Source organism: Tachyglossus aculeatus, chromosome 17 (genome assembly GCF_015852505.1).
Source record: "Tachyglossus aculeatus isolate mTacAcu1 chromosome 17, mTacAcu1.pri, whole genome shotgun sequence".
NCBI classification, from domain to species: domain Eukaryota; kingdom Metazoa; phylum Chordata; class Mammalia; order Monotremata; family Tachyglossidae; genus Tachyglossus; species Tachyglossus aculeatus.
The window spans coordinates 16,198,553-16,217,798 of record NC_052082.1 but is presented as its reverse complement, the minus strand read 5'-3'; the positions used below and the strand labels follow the sequence as shown (position 1 = coordinate 16,217,798).

Sequence of the window (19,246 nt, the reverse complement as noted above, 5' to 3'; positions counted from 1 at the left end):
CTCAGTGGAAAGAGCACGGGCTTTGGAGCCAGAAGTCATGAGTTCAAACCCCGGCTGCACCACTTGTCAGCTGTGCGACTTTGGGCAAGTCACTTCACTTCTCTGGGCCTCAGTTACCTCATCTGTAAAATGGGGATTAAGACTGTGAGCCCCCCGTGGGACAACCTGATCACCTTGTAACCTCCTCAGCACTTAGAACAGTGCTTTGCACATAGTAAGCGCTTAATAAATGCCATTATTATTATTATTTGCACACAGTAAGTGCTTAAGAAATGCCATTATTATTATTATTATTATTATTATTAAATATGGTGGAATGAATGAATGAAAAGTGAGAAGGCGTCTGATAGCAGAGAAGGTGGGAACAAATTTGGTGTGCCGGCAAGACTGCCAGGCCGTTCTTAAACCAGATTTCTCTAGCTCGGTTCACAGCTATTCTGTAAACAAGTAAGTTCTGCTAAACTAACACTGACTTGCTTAAGGAATGAGCAAGTAGACTGAGGAGTGGCCGGAAGTGGGTGACATTCATCAATAAGCCCACAAGAAATAGGAGCCTCAGTGCCAAGGAGGCGAGAAGGGTGATGGCCTCCTAAGGGTTGGGACTGGAGCCACAAAGCCTTATACCTCCTCCTGCAGCTTTTTGGGCCAGCCCAGTTTGGCTGGAAAATGTGACCAGTTACATGGTGGCTCAACCAACCAATCCATTGTATTTATTGAGCACTTAATGTGTCAGAGCCCTGTGTTAAGTGTACAATATTATAGAGTTGATAGACAGGTTCCCTGCCCACAGCGAGCTTACAGTTAGGTTCTTGGTGGCTTAAGTGTCATTTTGCCACCTTCCCTGAAAAGAGCCCAGTGTGCCCCCACCCCTTTCCTTACACTTCCTTCACTCAGGGGCACCAGACCCTGGGTCTGGATCTCTCTTCCCTGCCCCTTTCCACCCGGCTCCCAGTGATCATCCATTCCGAATTAACAGTTGACACTGTCAGCGTGAAGAGAGATTGGATACCTCAATTTGGGCATGGGTGTTGTATCGTACTCTCTCCCGTTGTTGGGTAGGGACCATCTCTATATGTTGCCAACTTGTACTTCCCAAGCGCTTAGTACAGTGCTGTGCACACAGTAAGCGCTCAATAAATACGATTGAATGAATGAAGTGCTTAGTACAGTGCCCTGCACACAATAAGCACTCAATAAATGGCACTGATTGGTTTGATAGAGGTGGGCACAGCATGGGTGGAGTTGAATCCCTACTGTGCGGTCAGGCACTCTGAGGCTGGATTAATATTCATTCATTCAATCGTATTTATTGAGCGCTTACTGTGTGCAGAGCGCTGTGCTAAGCGCTTGGGAAGTACAAGTCAGCAACTTAATTAATACCGCCAACCCCTGGGAGCTAAATCCCTTTCATCTTTCAGATGGTGGTCAAATGCCATTAGCCAGAGTTGTCCAGAAGGGAGGGCCAATTGGACCTATTGCTCCAGGCCCTGGGCAGAAGTAATAGTAATAACCGTGGTATGTGTAAGCACTGTATTAAGCACTGGGGTGGATACAAGCAAATTGGGTTGCACACAGGCCATGTCTCGTGTGTGGCTCATAGTCTCAATCCCCATTTTACAGATGAGGTAACTGAAGCACAGGGAGGTGAAGTGACTTGCCCAAATTAACTGAGGCACAGGGAAGTTTAGTGACTTGCCCAGGGTCACCCAGCAGACATGAGGCGGAGCTGGGATTAGAACCCATGACCTTCTGACTCATGCTTTATCCACCCCGCCATGCTAGAGCATCTTCCACCCCCCCATCAAGGAGGTTACCAGGCAGATGCTGCCACACTGGGATCCTGTGCAAAGCTGTGCCCCCTCAGCCATGTGCTGTGTACCTTAGATATATTTCTCAAGTCCAGCCAGGCCACCCTGGTTCCCCTCGAGTCTCTCAGGAGCTGGGCTCAGTTTGTCGGCCACACGCACAGCCGGGTTTCAGGCCTCCTCCACTCTTATGGGTGTGCTGCCACTACAAGAATGGACAGCACACAGGGATAATAATAATAATAATGGCATTTGTTAAGCACTTACTATGTGCAAAGCACTGTTCTAAGCGCTGGGGAGGTTACAAGGTGATCAGGTTGTCCCACGGGGGGCTCACAGTTTTAATCCCCATTTTCCAGAAGAGGTAACTGAGGCCCAGAGAAGTGAAGTGACTTGCCCAATGTCACACAGCTGACAGTTGGCGGAGCCGGGATTTGAACCCATGACCCCTGACTCCAAAGCCCGATCTCTTTCCACTGAGCCATGCTGCTTCTCTAAATAATAGTAGCATTTATTAAGCGCTTACTATGTGCAAAGCACTGTTCTAAGCGCTGGAGAGGTTACAAGCTGATCAGGTTGTCCCTCTTGGGGCTCACACTTAGCCCCCATTTTCCGGATGAGGGAACTGAGGCACAGAGAAGTTAAGTGACTTGCCCAAAGTCACACAGCTGACAATTGGTGGAGCCGGGATTTGAACCCATGAACTCTGACTCCAAAGCCCATGCTCTTTCCACTGAGCCACGAGGGATGTGTCTGCCAACTCTCTTGTGTCAGTCTCTCCCCAGTGCTTAATACGGTGCTCTGCCCGCAGTAAGTACTCAGTAAATCCCATCGATTGACTGATGGACATTTGCACATTCCTGCCGTACCGCACCTGCTCAGTCCTGGCACCTTCAGAGGCTCCTTGGCGTTAGTTTGGGCTGCGCCAGGTGACCACTGTTTAGCTCGGGCTGGGCTTCACCACCACCCTCCCCCAGCTGAGCCATGGGCAGCGTATGCCCTACTGACTTGATGGACTGACTTGATGGACTTTATGGACTGACTTGATGAAGACTGTCCCTCCTCCTGCCAACCACAAGCTCCCTTGCTAGTCCTCAGTGATCCACTCAGCCCATAACCCTTCTCTCTCAGATTATTTTGCATGGAAAAACTCCCATCCGTCTCATCCCCTCTCCCCTGCACTGGCATCCGCCCACGGGGTATGGCTTCCCTTGCCAACCTGAATTTGGCCACAGAAGCCCCCTCCCGCCCCCATTCACCTCACAGTTCTTGTCAGGGGGTCAGAAAACCCAGTGAACTCTTAGGTATTTCTCTTGCCTGGAGAGAGGGGACTCACCAAGAGCAGCAGGATTCATTAATCAGAAAGTGGGGAAACAGGTCCGGTGGCTCAAGAGGCTTTGCAGTTGGACAGGCCAGAAGATTAGGGTTCCAATCTCCTCCCTGCCTTTAGCTCCCCCTGTGACCTTTGATCAATCAGTTACCCGCTCTGCGTCTTAGATTTCTCGTCTGCAAGATGAGATGCTATTGCCAAGTTCCTCTCCCCAGTGTTATGCGGAAGAAATGAAAAAGGATTGGAGGACATTTGATGCCTAAGTGCTGTGGAAATAATGGGAGGGTGGGCAAGTGGCTCTTGAGGTACCTGACAGCCCAGGAAGGCGTGATCCAAAATAATTCAGCTGGATATAATAATAATGGTTTTTGTTAAGCGCTTACTATGTGCCAAGCACTGTTCTGAGCACTGGGGTAGATACAAGGTAATTAGGTTGTTCCACCTGGGGCTCACAGTCTTAATACCCTTTTTACAGATGAGGTGACTGAGGCACAGAGAAGCAAAGTGACTTGCCCAAAGTCACATAGCTGACAAGTGGCGGAGCTGGGATTAGAACCCATGACCTCTGACTCCCAAGTCTGGGCTCTTCCCACTAAGCCACACTGCTTCTCTGGATATCGGTGGCAGAAGTTTATAATCTGGGTTGCCAACACATAGCCCCCAAAGGGACTCCACTGTCACATTAGTCTGCCCACCAGTCCCCTCTGCGTGCACTTTTCTCCCCCCATCCCCTTTTAGAATGTGTAGCCGTGTTAGCCGGGCTCAATCAGTGGATCCATCGGTGGCATTTATTGAACGCTTAATTGGGTGCAGAGACTGTCTCCCTTTCTTCCCCCCTTCTCCTCCACCTCTTCCCCAGCCTGTGAATATATGGCTGCCCAACTGAATAGGGTCACAGCAAAATAGGAATCCAGGGGAGAGAGAGAGGATGCACAGTGAACTGAGGACCCACGAATCTAGGAGTGGAGGGCTGTCCTTTATTTTTGGCCCTACCCCTGTACTGGGCAGCCAGCCCACATGCCACTTAGGCCGCCTGTCAAACTTTGGCTTTCCAGTTAGTTTTGCCTGGGGAGAGGGAAAACATCTCGCTGTTAATAAGCGTTTGTGTGGTAGACACAATAAGGCCTGCCTTTATCAGAGGAACAGCCACCCCGTGTATTGGATCATTTTTGGTTTGTTTTCATCTGGCATGGAAACGGGTTCCTCCCATTTCCAGAGCAAGCCTACACCCCTCGGAGGCCGGCCTCCGTCCGTCCTGCTTTCCCACCACAACAGCGTCCGCACACGGCAGCCCCGGGAGTCCAACTAGCCCAGCGTGTGGGACGGACCGTGCCTGGGAAAGAGCCTCCCTCGCATGGGCTGGATAACCGGCGTGCGATTGGCTTGGATGCCCAGGACCCTGAGATTGGAAACATTTGCAGATAGGCCAAGGTTTTTCTCTGGCTAAGAATGCAGGCCAGAGCAAATGCTAGAACTCTTAAAAAAGAGCTGGTGATCGAGTCTCCGTTGCAGTGCAAAGATGCAGCCCAGGGGGAAGCTGAAGCAGAGAGCCCGGTAGAAGTGCTGGTAAGGGAGCCTATTTGTCCAGTTTTGTGCCTTTCTTTTTCCCTAAAGTATCTCCATTCTCTTCAAGTTTCTGTATTTGACTCTTAAATTGAATTTCAGAGCTGTGTCTGTATTGAACTTGCTTGTGACTAATGCAGGTGTGGGGGTTGCTAAATCAGTTCCTTTAGTTCCTCTTTGATGTTTTTTTTTTTCTTTTCAGTTCAGAAATATTTACACTTTAGTGATCTTGGTTTCCAGGATTCTCCTTTGTAAAAGAACAATAATACATTGTTCTGAGGGTTTCACCCCACCTAGTTGGAGTGTAGCTAAATTTAAACTGCCTGCTCTGTAGCGTGCTCTAGTGCTGCACTCACGTGTGAGGCTGAAATATGGAAAACAGTTGACTGTGTTCTTCAGAAGGATAGAAAGCCTTCAATAAGAAGCATTTTCTCCATTGGGAGCTTTCCAGAGCAGAAGAGTTGCAATTTGAAGGTTCTTCTTTCCTCCTGCTTGTCACCTAAAGTTAGTCACAAACTGAGAACTCGAAGAGACTAAAGTTTTCCCCACACCCAGTGAAGATTTCTGTTGACTGGATTAGTTCAAGCATTTTCAGCAAGGAAAACTTAAAACACGTTTGTGGGGTTTCTGAGGGAGGAATGTGGAAAAATGGCCAGAGTGGTGTTATCAGTGAGTAGGCTGTGCCCCTTCTGCTGGAATGTCTTTGGGACAATAAAGGCATCGTGTTTTCTAAGCCGAAATCCACCAACATGCCTTAGTGAAAACAATTAAGCTTTTCACAGTTTAACTGAAAGGACTGTTGCACAAGTAGTTATCCTTTTCACTGAGTTGTCAGAAATCCGTCACTTTTACAGCTGTTGGATTAGTAAGGCACACTGATGCTTTTTTAGTGTTACAAGTGCTTGATACAGTGCTTTGCACACAGTAAGCGTTCAATAAATATGATCGAATGGACAGTTAAGGTATGCATGTGGCCAGTTACCTGAACCTAAGTCTTCTTTTACCGGGCAACAGTAATTGAATCGCAAGCGAAACTCTCCTCTCTGATGACGTTAGATTGTACAATATTCTATTTTCTTAGAAACGGCTATGTTTTATGGCAGAAGCCAGTACGATACTCTGATCCAGTTACTATTCAGGTTTTGGGCTTCTTTTTTTCCCTCATAAATCAGAGTCCAGCTTTGCTGTGCTGAGAATTCTAGAGCGAATGACTGGCTATTTTATGCTCTTCTGCTAATACAGTAGTTCATCTCTCAATGGAACTGATGAATGGCTATTTTTCAGCCGGGACAAGCCTTTGTTGTCAGAGCTTGTGATTTCTCAGAGGAAATTCTGTGGTTTCTGTTCCCTGGTGAATAATTTCAAAAAAAATATTTTGACAGTGGTGGCCCCAGATGTTGAGAAACATTTGCCCATCCAAAGGTGTAATTCACCTTAACTGATGCGATGTAAAACTGAAGTTCCCGGTGGATTACATTTCTGCTGTGTCTTTGTAGGCATTAAATTTGTTTCCCTGCTTTAGCACCACACTTTTCCATGCTGGCAGATGTCAAAGATAAGTAAGCTTTATGGGATCGTGTCTATTAAAATTGTGCTTTGCACATAGTAAGTGCTTAACAAATACCATCATTATTGTTAACTCTATTTTATTGTGCTTTTCCTAGCATTTTGCAAGGTGCTTTGCACCCAATAAGCATTCAGTAAATACTATTGATTGACAGTCTATTATTTTAAAGTTTTGCTCTTTTGTTTTTCAAACCAGTTTTTAGCCTTGCTTAGTGTTTTTAATGAGAAAACCTTCATTGGAAATTTCCTCTCGAACTTTTCTTCACAGTACCACCTCATGCGTATTTCAGGCGAAAGGATTATGAAGGTGGAGTGCCAAGAGGGGTGTATGATGGGAAATGATGTGTGTGATTCTGGACCGAGCTGGCCCAGCAGGACACTGGGAAATTCTTGATGGGGGGCATGGGTCAGGGAGGATTGTGTGGGTCATGTCTGGCTCCCGGGAGCCCTTGCTCGCCCGGAGTTTGGCGTTGGCAAGGAGGGACTCGGAGATCTTCCCCTCCCTCCCTTGGTTGCTTCCCGCTCTCACACTGGGATTTCCTGGGGAGAATTTTGGAGCCAGTCCGGAGTCTGTACAGACCAGTTTGCAGCTAGGTGATCGATATAAGAGGAGGAAGAGGAGGGTGAGACATTTCCATCTCAATTCTGGGCTCTATTCCAAATGTATTGAAAAGCTCCTCTGTGGGTGATGGGCGATCCACCACAAGGTACACTCCAAGGTCATGCTTCCGCCTTGGGGGCAGAAGACTTGGGATTCCATCATCGGGGGTCAACTTCCGGATTGGTTTGTGGATGCTCAATAGCACATTCCTGTGGGCTACTGCCATTGTTTTATTTAACATCTTGAAAAGAGTTTGGACTTACTGTAGGAGTCCTGCAGTCTGTAGGTATTGTTGGGATTGTGGAACATCAGTAGCCAGAATATAAGTGCTTGTTAACCTTGCCTCTTCCTCTGAGAGGGTCAAGAGTGAACTAATCAGACTATGACCCTAAAAGCCCTTCAAGGTGTTGTGCTAATAGTAGCTTAAACCCAATGGCCACCATGTTTTTGCTGAATAACTTATGAAGCAGGACAGTGCCTCTTAAAGGGCAATTAATTGTTTATGATGTTGCTTTCAGCATTGTGTCTCCAAAAAAATAAGGTTAACTAATCAATTAGAGGACATTAAGTTAAGTATTTGCTGACATACCCAAGAATTAGAGCAGAGGTGCCCTAGACCTGGGCGGTTGCACCTTCTCTGTCAGCCATTGCCTGCCATCTTCTACTTTTTGCCTTTTGAGCCTCCTTTTTTCATTTCCCCAGGCTCTCAGATTCCCTCCCTTCCAGATCGGCTGGCACCCTCCAAAAATATCCCCTGTGTCCTATAGATCCAGCATATTTGTTTGTTGCAGTAGCTCCTCCTCTGGCACTTTTTCAGGAGGCCCGGTGGCAGGGAAGAGTTGGGGTCGACAACGGGTGGCTGAGTAGCCGAGAGGAGTGCACTTCCCTGGATCTGGCCACTGCCGTCCCCGCAGTCTTCGGAGGCGTGGTGACAGGGAGCATGGAGAGACAGAGTAAGGCTGGGAGCCATCTCCAAGCCACCTCGGCCCCCCAGCCCTGGCTCTGTTCCTGTTCTGGTGGCTATTGCTGCTTCTCTTCCCCATTGCCAGGGTGCATTGCTGGGGTTCCTTCCTGGAAGGGGCTGCCAGCATCAGATATCCCCCCACCTGGGGAAGAGACCTCAGCATCAGTCACAGGAGAAGCAGGGATGGAAGTGTGGAGCTGGGAGAGGCAGAGAGACAGCAGTAGCAGACCTGGGCTGGGGAATGGAGGGCGTAGAGAGAGAGAGCGAGAGATGGATGGATGGATGGATGGATGGATGATAGGACGTGTTTGAAGGTTTTTTTGTCTCCCTTTTTCTTCCTAGATTGTAAGCTCCCCGAGGGCAGGGACCTAGTTTTCTTACTCTTGAACTCTCAATCAAGCAGTCATATTTATTGAATGCTTACTGTGTGCAGAGCACTGTACTAAACACTTGGGAGAGTACACTATAGCAGAGTGGCTAGTTACGTACCGTGCCCACAGCAAATTTAGTATAGTGCTCTGAGGAAGCACTCAGTAAATACTATTGATTGATTTGTTTTGTCTCTATTTTCTTTCCTCCTCTCTTTCTCCCCTTCCATCCCCATTTTCTTGGTCGCCTTCTCTTAACCCCCTTAATCTGAGGTCTGCGGTCCCTTCCCCTTTAAAGCCCTTTCTTTTGGAAGCCCTACCCACTGTACCACTTTCAGCGCAAGAAAATCTGGTCATTGTAAAGCTGAATCCCCCTTCGGCAGTCTTGGTCTGTGTGACTCTGAAAGATTGTCTTTCTTTTCTCCTGGGTTTTCAGTAAGTTTAAAATTTTTGCCCTTCATGGCAATATTTTTGGTCTAATTTTGAAAATAAAATGTGCACAAAAAAGGAGTGATGATGCCTACGAAATGAATAAGCACTCCGCAGTTACTTGAATCTAAAATTCCATTTTTAAAGGAGTAAACAAAAACCAGGAAAAAGAAGCAGGACAGTGGGCACAAATGCGGGATGAAAAAGACAAAAAATTAATCTCATTAGTGAAACGGAATTGTCAGTAATAATCCTAGGTAAAGGCTGTAGCTTCTGAGAATAGCTACCAAAACCTGTAATTTGAAAGGAGTGGAAAATTTATTAAACAGTTTTTAATGAAAATCATAGCGTTCCTAAATCAGGTTCCTTATAATGCTCCAGAAGGCTGTGTTTCCTTCAGGCACAGCATTTTCTATGAATAGCACCGAAAGGCTTCCTATGATTTTAATGTAGTTGCATTTTAAAGAGGAGGAGATATAGGTAAAGGAAGATGAAGTTACCAGCTGGATTCACAAAGAGACTCAGGTTTTCAATTTTGGCTTCAGGTTTCCTGTCCTGAGTTACTTCACTGGACCTACATGACTCTTGGCGTATAATTTGGCTTTTGCATTCGGTAAGAGCCTGAAAATTAGTTTAGGTTTTCAATTTTAACTATTGGTTGATTGATGCAGTAGCAAAAGGGAGAGGTGAAATGGAGAGTCTGGAAACAGTACAAACTGAAGTAAGTTGGCAGCAGGGTTTGAAGTTAGCTGTCTGGAAACAACTGGGCACAAGTAACAAGAAAGGACTCTCAGGAGACTGAACAGATGGAACTTCACAGGTTTGAGGATTTTGTTGTCTCTGCTTTGCTGGAACTTAAGGAGCTGGAAAGTATAATTTGGCATCACCATTTTAGTGCTGGAAATATCCTGCTCCCTGATGTTTTCCCCTTCTTTCTCTTTGAATATGTAGCAGTTTGGCTGGAATATTGAAAGATACTTCACCTAGCAAAGGAAACCACGAGTCCTCCGTAGGAGTTAGGGGAAAAGAATGGATTATAGTGCGGGGAAAAAAATTGATGTCCCATTTAAAAGTATTTATTTTAAAGTGTAGGAATCCTTAGAGGAGATCTTCCTTTTCATCCATTCAGTCATATTTATTAAGTGCTTACTGTGTGCAGAGACTATACTAAGTGCTTGGAAAGTACAATTCAGCAACAAAGAGAGACAATCCCTGCCCACAATGGGCTCACAGTCTAGAAGGGATTCCTCCTCCTCAGCCCCCGACTGCTGCACACAGAACGATTCGCTGACTTACTTTTTTTAAAAAAAAATTATTGGTTTTATGGTACTAAGAAGTTTTACGAAGTTCCAGGTACTGATCTAAGTGCTGGAATAGATACAAGCTACTTTGTGACTGGACCCTGTTTCTGTTGTGTTTGGCTTAGAAACCACAAATTAGCTCCCCTTACGTTGAAATTGGAGAGGTTAGAGGATAGAGTTATCATCATCAATGGTAATTATTAAGCTCTATCCTAAGCACTTGGAAGAGTAAAATACTAAGAGTTGGTAGACACGTTCCTTGCCCTCAGTGAGCTTCTCATCTAGGGTTCTTCTGGGACCGAAATGCTGTGGCCTGGGTTGGGCCATGCAAGCTTGAAAGTATGGGATCTGATTGATATTGATGTACATATTGGATACTGATTTCTAATAATAATTGTGGTGTTCGGTAAGAGCGTACTATGTGCCAGGCCTGTACAAAGCACTGGGGTGGATACAAGATAATCAGGTTGGATAAAATCCCTGACCCTCATGAAGCTCACAGTCTTAGTAAGAGGGAGTTCAGGTGTCGAGTCCCCATTTTCAAATGAGGAAATTGGGGCCCAGTGAAGTGACTTACCCAAGGTCACCCTGCAGGCAGGTGGTGGAGCTGGAATTAGAGCCCACATGCTGCAACTAAACAGGCACGTGCTCTTTCCACTAGGCAACACTGCTTCTCTCTTTCATTAGGGCTTGTGGGACCATTCTCAGTGCTGGGAAGGGGGAGCAGGCATGGAGAGGTGCATACATGCAGGGCTTCATGTATGTGTGGGTATCCCTGTGCCTTATGGGCTACATGGCATGTTAAATAGAGCCTGGGCCTGGGACTCATAAGGTCATGGGTTCTAATTCCAGCTCTGCTGCTTGTCTGCTGTGTGACCTTGAGCAAGTCACTTCACTTCTCTGTGCCTTAGTTGCCTCATCTGTAAAAAGGGGATTGAGACTGCGAGTCCCACGTGAGACAGTGACTGAGTCCAACCTGATTTGCTTATATCCGCCCCACTACTTAGAACAGTGCCCGGCACCTAATAAGCACATAACAAATACCATAATTATTATTATTACCTAATACACAGAGACCTGAGCTTACACACTGGGTAGCATAGCATTTGTAAGGGCTCGTGGCCTGCCTAGCAGGTGGCCCAAGGAGACATTGCCCAAGGGAGGCCACAGTGGTTTCTAAATCATCTGTTCATTCATTGTCATATTTATTGAGCACTTACTGTGGATAGTGACTATGCTATGAATAGTGTAGGTACTTAATTACTATTTATATGTTTCATAATGGAAGTTGGAATCTGCTGGGGTTTTTTTTTTCCTCATTGACATTTAAGGAGTGTAGAAATAAGTGGTGGATTTTTTTCAGTGCAATTTTTGGATGAACTTCTTCGTTCCAGATTGTCCTTAAATTTTCTATCCATGTTTGGCCTCAGTGTAACATTCTTACATATTTATATTGACAACATTGAAGAGCTAGATCTAATAATAAATAATAATGATGGCATTTGTTAAGCGCTCACTATGTGCAGAGCACTGTTGTAAGCGCTGGGGAGGATATAAGGTGATCAGATTGTCCCACATAGGGCTCACAGTCTTCATCCCCATTTTACAGATGAGGTAACTGGGACACAGAGAAGTTAAGTGACTTGCCCAAAGTCACCCAGCTGATGATTGGTGGAGCTGGGATTTGAACCTATGACCTAATACATACAGAGCAGAACTTCAGAGGCAAAAACTTGTTTCCACCAACTAAAAAGACATCACAAGAATCCTCCTGTTTTGCCCTTTTCGCTTACAGAGGAGCTTCTCCCTTAATCTCAGTTTGGATTTAGAGCCCCGGGAGGCACAGTTTCACGGTTGACCAAGTACAGAAAAATATTTAAAACAATGTACGGTTCCTCATACTGCTTTCACCTTTGATTCTCAGTGAAGTTTGGAATTCATTTCTGCTCCGTCTATAATTTTCTCTAGTGAGCCTAAAACATCTTTCTGATTTATAGGTACCTGGGCCCTCTTACATAATAATGACATTCAAATACATGTTAACGATAATTGAGCTTTATCACTTAGAGAATTAATCCTAGCCCACACCCCCGCACCCAACATGGGAGTGGAATTTAGTAGATTTATCACTTCATCACCCAAGATCGGTCTTCTTTTTATAGTACTACATCTGACCACCAGTAAACTCCCACTCAGAATAATAATTAAATAACCTAACAGATGTCAATCTCTTAATTTTGAGTTAAAGCTCAAGAGGTCGTAAACTTAAATATGTTTTGACAGTCTGATACTGGTTAGTGTACTCATTTTAGAAGGACCCAGATCCCCAAAGAATTGAAGATTTTTCATAGGGATATGGGAAAATGGGACCGCCTCTTATTATCCAGATGTACTGAGGAAGTTCAAAAAAATACTCCTTTTGTGCATATTCCAGCTTCTACAATTCAGATTTGTGGCGAGATGGCGGAAAACATGGAATATATTTCTCATGCCTCTTTGGGAAGCTGACACTGATGAATAAATCAGTCAGCAGTATTTACGGAGCGCTTACGGTGTGCAGAGAGAGCAATGTACGTACAATACAGTGAAATTGGTAGATGTGCTCACAGTCTTCAGGGGGAGACAGACATTGAAATAAATTACAGGTAGGGAAAGAGTAGAGTATGATAATCCTGCAAGTGCTGTGGGGGTGAGGAGAAATCAGAGGGATGGAGAAACTCAACACCACCTCAGCTGTGCAAGCATAACATTCAGACATTCAAGCGCTTAGTACAGTGCTCTGCACACAGTAAGCGCTCAATAATTACGATTGATGATGATTCAGACAGCTGTAGAAGAAGAACTGAGGGAGTCAAATGTGAATTTGCAGCTGTGGACCCCACTTTGCTGGTTGGAGCCAGGGCACAGTACCAATGGAAAAAGCTTGCCAGCATGGAAAGAGCCCGGGCCTGGGCGTTACGAGACCCTGGATTCTAACCACTGGCCTGCTGTGTGACTTTGAGCAAGTCACTTCACTTCTCTGTTCCTTTATCTCTTCATTTGTAAAATAGGGATTTAATGACCTGTTCTTCCTCCTCCTTAGACTGCGCAAGCCCCATGTGAGACTTGCCTGATTATCTTGTATCTACCCCAGCACTGAGTACAGTGCTTGCATCTAATAAGGGCTTGATAAAAACAATTATTATCAATTTATATTATTTTCTGACTTGAATGGGACAGATCCACTAATAGGAGCACCTCTAACAGGCAGGCTCTCTGCTTGATGGGGTGGGAATGGTCAAGCACCAGCAAGTTGACTAAATTTTACGATTGGAATGTTGGACTCCAAGTTATCAAAAAGGGAATTTTCTTTCCAGTGAGCTAAGGGAATCGCCTGAGAAGACCAAAGAAACATTTTAAGACTAATTGAAGGTAAATTTTAAAATGTGCAGTCCGGAAAAATCCTTGTTGGCACTCTTAATTGGTTGCAGGAAAATAGATTAAGTGAAAGAGCTAGAAGAGATATAGTTTCCCATAGGAAAAATATGAAGTGCATTAATTCATTCCCATGATCCCCAAAATTGGCGAAAGTAGCATATAGATTTTTTTTATAGTGACTAGAGAAGCAGGCTCAGTGGAAAAAGCACGGGCTTTGAAGTCAGAGGTCATGGGTTCAAATCCCGGCTCCACCACTTGTCAACTGTGTGACTTTGGGCAAGTCACTTAACTTCTCTGGGCCTCAGTTCCCTCATCTGTAAAATGGGGATGAAGACTGTGAGCCCCACGTGGGACAATCTGATCACCTTGTAAATTCCCCAGCGCTTAGAACAGTGCTGTGCACATAGTAAGCGCTTAATAAATGCCATTATTATTCTTAAGATGCAAACATAATTGGCCCCATTAATTTATAGGATTAAATAATGATGAAACTATGTATCAATAATAACAGATTATAGATTTTTTTTAAAAAAATGCATATTTTTATATGTAATTACAGGAAGAAGCAGTGTGGCCTAATGGAAAGAACACAAGCCTGGGAATCAGAGGACTAGTGATCTAATACTGGCTCTGCTACCTGCCTGCAGTGTGTCCTTTTGTGAATCACTTAACTTGTCTGTACCTCAGTTGGGGGTTCAATATCTGTTCTCCCTCCTACTTAGACTGCGAGCCCCATGTGGAACAGGGGCATATGTCCAACCTGATTGTCTTGCATCTACCCAGCACCTAATATGCCACTATTATTATTTTTATTAGTGTATATAAAATACAATTATTGTCAGTATCAAAAGATACTGACTTAGAGAAGCAGCTTGGCTCAGTGGAAAGATCATGGGCTTTGGAGTCCGAGGTCATGGGTTCGAATCCCGGATCTGCCACATGTCTTTTCTGTGTGACCTTGGGCAAGTCACTTAACTTCTCTGAGCCTCCGTTACCTCATCTGTAAAATGGGGATTAAGACTGGGAGCCCCATGTGGGACAACCTGATCACCTTATATCCCCCCAGTGCTTAGAACAGTGCTTTGCACATAGTAAGTGCTTAGCAAATGCCATTGTTATTATTATTATTATTATTAAAAGATGATTTGATATTCATTTGAGTCTATAAGTAATAATTATGGTATTTGTTAAGCACTTACTATGTGCCAAGCACTGTTCTAAGTACTGAATAATAATGTTGGTATTTGTTAAGTGCTTACTATGTGCCAAGCACTGTTCTAAGCACTGAATAATAATGTTGGTATTTGTTAAGTGCTTACTATGTGCCAAGCACTGTTCTAAACGCTGGGGTAGATACAAGGTTATCAGGTTGTTCCACATGGAGCTCACAGTCTTCATCCCCATTTTACAGATGAGTTAACTGAGGCACAGAGAAGTTAAGGGACTTGCCGAATGTCACACATCTGACAAGTGTCAGAGCTGGGATTGGAGAAGCAGCGTGACTCAATGGAAAGAGCACGGGCTTTGGAGTCAGAGGTCATGGGTTCAAATCCCGACTCCGCCAGTTGTCAGCTGTGTGGCTTTGGGCACGTCACTTAACTTCTCTGTGTCTCAGTTACCTCATCTGTAAAATGGGGATTGAGACTGTGAGCCCACCGTGGGATAACCTGATCACCTTGTAACTTCCCTAGCACATAGAACAGTGCTTTGCACATAGTAAGCGCTTAATAAATGCCATTATTATTATTAGAACCCACGACCTCTGACTCCCGAGCCCGTGCTCTTTCCACTGTCAGAAACATCAGAACATTATCATCAGTGCTATTTATTGAGCATCTACTGTGTTCTAAGCAATGTACTAAGCAATTGGGAGAGTAAAACAGGAGACACATGATTACTACCCTCCTGAAGATTACAGTCTATCGAGGGAGACAGACAAAGGAGTTATTTACAGATGAGGAGCACTGGAAGAATAACAAGGATATATCAGGAGATAGTATAAACGTATCAGGAGGAAACAGTTGAATAAATATTTGAATATGCAAATAAATATACAAATGAATATCCACATAGGTATGTGACTGTCAAAGATGGGATAAAATGTATGAATGACGTTGGGGTGAGGTGATCTCAGTGTTCCCAGAAGAGGTGGGATTTTACTCACTGTATCTTGATCTTGTCTGTCTCACCACCGACCTCTCGCCCTCTTCCTGCCTCTAGCTTGGAATGCCCTCCCTCTTCATATCAGACAGACAGCCATATGTTGCCAACTTGTACTTCCCAAGCGCTTAGTACAGTGCTCTGCACACAGCAAGCGCTCAATAAAAACAATTGAATGAATGAATGAACCACTCTCCGCACCTTCATGACCTTATTAAAAGCACATCTCCTCCAAGAGGCCTTCCCTGACTGAGCCCTCAATTTCCTCTTCTCACACTCCCTTCTGCATCACCTTTAAACTTGGATTTTCAACCTGTATTCTCCCCTCCCTCAGCCTCACAGCACTAATGAACATATCCATGATTTATTCATATTAATGTCTGTCTCCTCTAGACTGTAAGCTAGTTGTGGGCAGGAAACATGTCTACCAACTCTGCTATGTGGTGCTCTCCCAAGTGCTTAGTACAGTACTCTGCACACAGGAAGGGCTCAATAAATACGACTGATTGAATGATTGATTAGGAAGACTTTGGCTATGAGGGAAAACTGTAATCTGGGTGGCATTCTCCTCATCTGCAGCATCATCTTCCAAACCAAGGACATTTGCTACTTGTACTTTCCAAGCGCTTAGTACAGTGATCTGCACACAGTAAGTGCTCAATAAATACGATTGAGTGAATGAATGAATAGGAACTTCAATGCAGAACACAGCAGCTGGGTATGTTGGTGCCTGGCAGGTGTGCAGCTGGTTAATGTATGCCCAACACACGCTATTCTCAGCACATGCATTAACAAAGCGGGCCCGCTATTCTGAAATGCAGAAATGTTGAAAGGACCACTGGTGTTAAAATTCTATAGCCCTCTCGTGGAACAGTGCTCGGAGAAGAGCATTAGAACGAGAAATTGCTATAAACAAACAAAGCATTTTGGGGGTTATATTAGTCCTTGATCACACCACACTGAGCCTGGACCATTGTTTCCCAAAATGCTTTGTTTACAAAGTGTTATTGAGCATGTTAAGTCTGATATTAATTGAGGGAATTGGAGAGGAAAGAGTGGCACACACCGTAAATGAAGAATATTTTGCCGCTCTTCTCAGGGGACGTTTGCCCGAACTCCTGCAAACTTTGCCAGCTCCAACTACCTCCTGGAAATAACAGTAAATCAGTGGTTTGATCAAGCTTTTACTGTGTGCAGAGCACTGTATTAGAAATACTCGGGGAAGTACAATAGAGTTGGTAGAAACGATCCCTGCCTACAAGCATTTACAGTCGATGCCTACCTGTGCCCATTAGATATCTCTACTGATGACCACCATATTAGTCGGAAAATAACGTAACCAAACAAGACCCAAAAAGTTAGCCCATATGAAGAGCCAGGCTGACTCCTGGGGAGATTTTGGGCAGGGATTTGGGCAGTCGAAGCCTAGGGTGATTTGGGTCAGTTCTTACTGGGACTGATGACAGTTTTACATCTCTTGAAAAATTCAGTTCAGGAGATCAAGACAGACCTTTACTATGGAGATTCAGGTGATAGTTTGCTCTGACAGATAAGAACTGCAAGGAGAAGATGTGCATTCATTCAGTCACATTTATCAAGTGCTTACTGTATGGAAAGCACTGTACCAAGCGCTTGGGAGAGTACAGTACAACAACAGACACATTCCTGCCCACAGTGAGCTGACAGTCTAGAGGGGGAGACAAGCAATATATGTAAATCAATCAATGAATCAGTAAATTACAGATATACACATGTGGGGTTGGGAGGGAGGATGCATGAAGGGAACAAGTCCGGGTGATGCAGAAGGGAATGGGAGAAGAGGAGAGCTTAGTCAAGGAAGCCCGCTCGAAGGAGATGTTCCTTCAATAAGGCTTTGAAGTTGGGGAGGGCAGTTATCTGTCTGATAGGAGGGAGGGCATTCCAGGCCAGAAGTAGGATGTTGACGTACGACACCCACACAGAGCAATCCCTGCTGGACAGGACATGCATTAGTGCTTAACACATGTTTTCTGGAATTAAATCAGGGTCTGTGACTTGCGCACAGTCAGGTAGAGGTTCTCTCGGAGCAGGAAGAGAATCCACAAGAGCTTCCAGTTTACAGCTGTCTATGCTGTAACAAATATCTCTGTTGATGACTTTGTTAGTGAACCGCTAATAACTTCTGTGCCATTAAGTGCTTATTACGTGCCGAGGTAGTGTGTTAACTGTTTGAATAGGTCAAATATAATCACTTCAGACCTAATCCCTGCCCCAGATGGGGCTCTCAGTCTATAAGGCAGAGAGAATAGGTATCATATCCCTTTTTTATAGTTGGGGAAACTGGCACAGAAAGGTGAAGGACTTGGCCAGGGTCTCACAGTAATTAGTCTAGTGGCAGAGCTGGGACTAGAACCTGGATCTCATAACTCTCAATCAATCAATCAATGGGACTTATTGAGAACTTACTGTGTGTGAAGCACACCCGTGTGCACTTTCCCTTAGATCATGTCACCTCCCCTTACTGAGGAAAATAAGTAAAACTGTAAGATGAAAATAATTTCAAGGGATTGCAAATTCTTTCTGACAGCCACCATTGCATATTAGAGTAGTGAAAACATGCATATTTTTAATGTATGAAGCAGTACCCAAAGGAAGAACATTTTTCGTTGAGGACCTTGACTTCTCATCCTGCCCCCAGGAAGGTTTAGTTGTGGAGTGATATGCCATTTGCCGCAGTGAATTCCGAACATTGTTTTTTTCCTCTCCATAAACCTCATGTGCATACAGGGATAGTGTAGTTCCAGTTCCTTCCAGCCATTGCTGTTCCATGGGCAATGGAAAAAGAGTGATCGGGTTGGCACTTCCCCAACATGCTGGAATTTTAGTGTGGTGGGAATTCCCTTCTGGGTTTAAATGTGCATACATTTAAAGCAGGTGTGTTGCCAGTTCACCATGTGGAAGTCTGCACGTTTTGTTTTCAGGACTAGCGTATGCCTGAACATTGAGTGTGCTCCGGTTATTTTTGGGAAATACAAGTTAGATACCGTTTAGGCAGAGTAATAGCCTAAAAGAAATGAACTACTTTGCAAGCCCCTAATGCTTTTTTTTTTTCCAAGTCTTCATGTTTCTTTCTTGGCATTCTTGCCCGAGACTTTCTAAAAATAACTGAATTTATATACACATTTGTGCAAAGACTTGTAGGTCATGGTACTCAAGGGGAAAAAGAAGTGGAGAGGGGGAAGTGGGAAAGAAATAACCAAGGCTAGATCAGAAACAGAATGAATTATACAGTTTTGTTGATGGCATCTGCTGTTAACCTTTCACATTTACTCAAAACGATGGGCAGAATTTGAACTCCATGCTCTTATGTTTTCAGGTGGTCATGAAGCATAAGCATTGCATTTGTTCACTAGCTCGCTCTCTCTGCATGTGCACATGCTTTACTTTCTCTCTTCCCCCTCCCCTACCCGCCTAAGCCCCATTTCTCTCTCTCATTCTCCTTCTCCCACCCTTCATTCAACACCATCAAGAAGACGCTTCGGGCGTAATGTTTGTGAGGAGAATTGTTCCAGTGGACTTTCTTCCTCACGTGACTCTCTGGGCACAAGGCATGCAGTAATACTTTCACAGCCCTATCTTGTCTCCCTGTCTTCATTAGCATTCTCCACAGAATCCCAACACTGCCCAGCTGACTCTGTGGCAAACAGTTGTCTTTTTGTGGTTTGGAAAAGCTTAACACTAACACTTAAATTCCAGAAAGAAT

The 19,246-nt window shown here is 44.7% G+C and overlaps 1 protein-coding gene across 17 annotated transcripts in view; it reads left to right on the top strand.

Moving 5' to 3' along the window:
• Positions 1 to 19,246, top strand: part of DOCK9 (dedicator of cytokinesis 9) — a 245,483-nt gene that overhangs the window by 87,410 nt on the left and 138,827 nt on the right. For 5 of the 17 annotated variants that reach the window (XM_038759103.1, XM_038759101.1, XM_038759099.1 and 2 more), the window contains exon 1: positions 4,436 to 4,701. The exons of the other annotated variants lie outside the window; for them this stretch is intronic. In XM_038759103.1, the coding sequence (XP_038615031.1) occupies positions 4,585 to 4,701 (117 nt within the window). In that variant the 5' untranslated portion in view covers positions 4,436 to 4,584. Of the gene's footprint in view, positions 1 to 4,435; positions 4,702 to 19,246 lie in introns of those variants that run through there. 17 annotated transcript variants of the gene reach the window in all.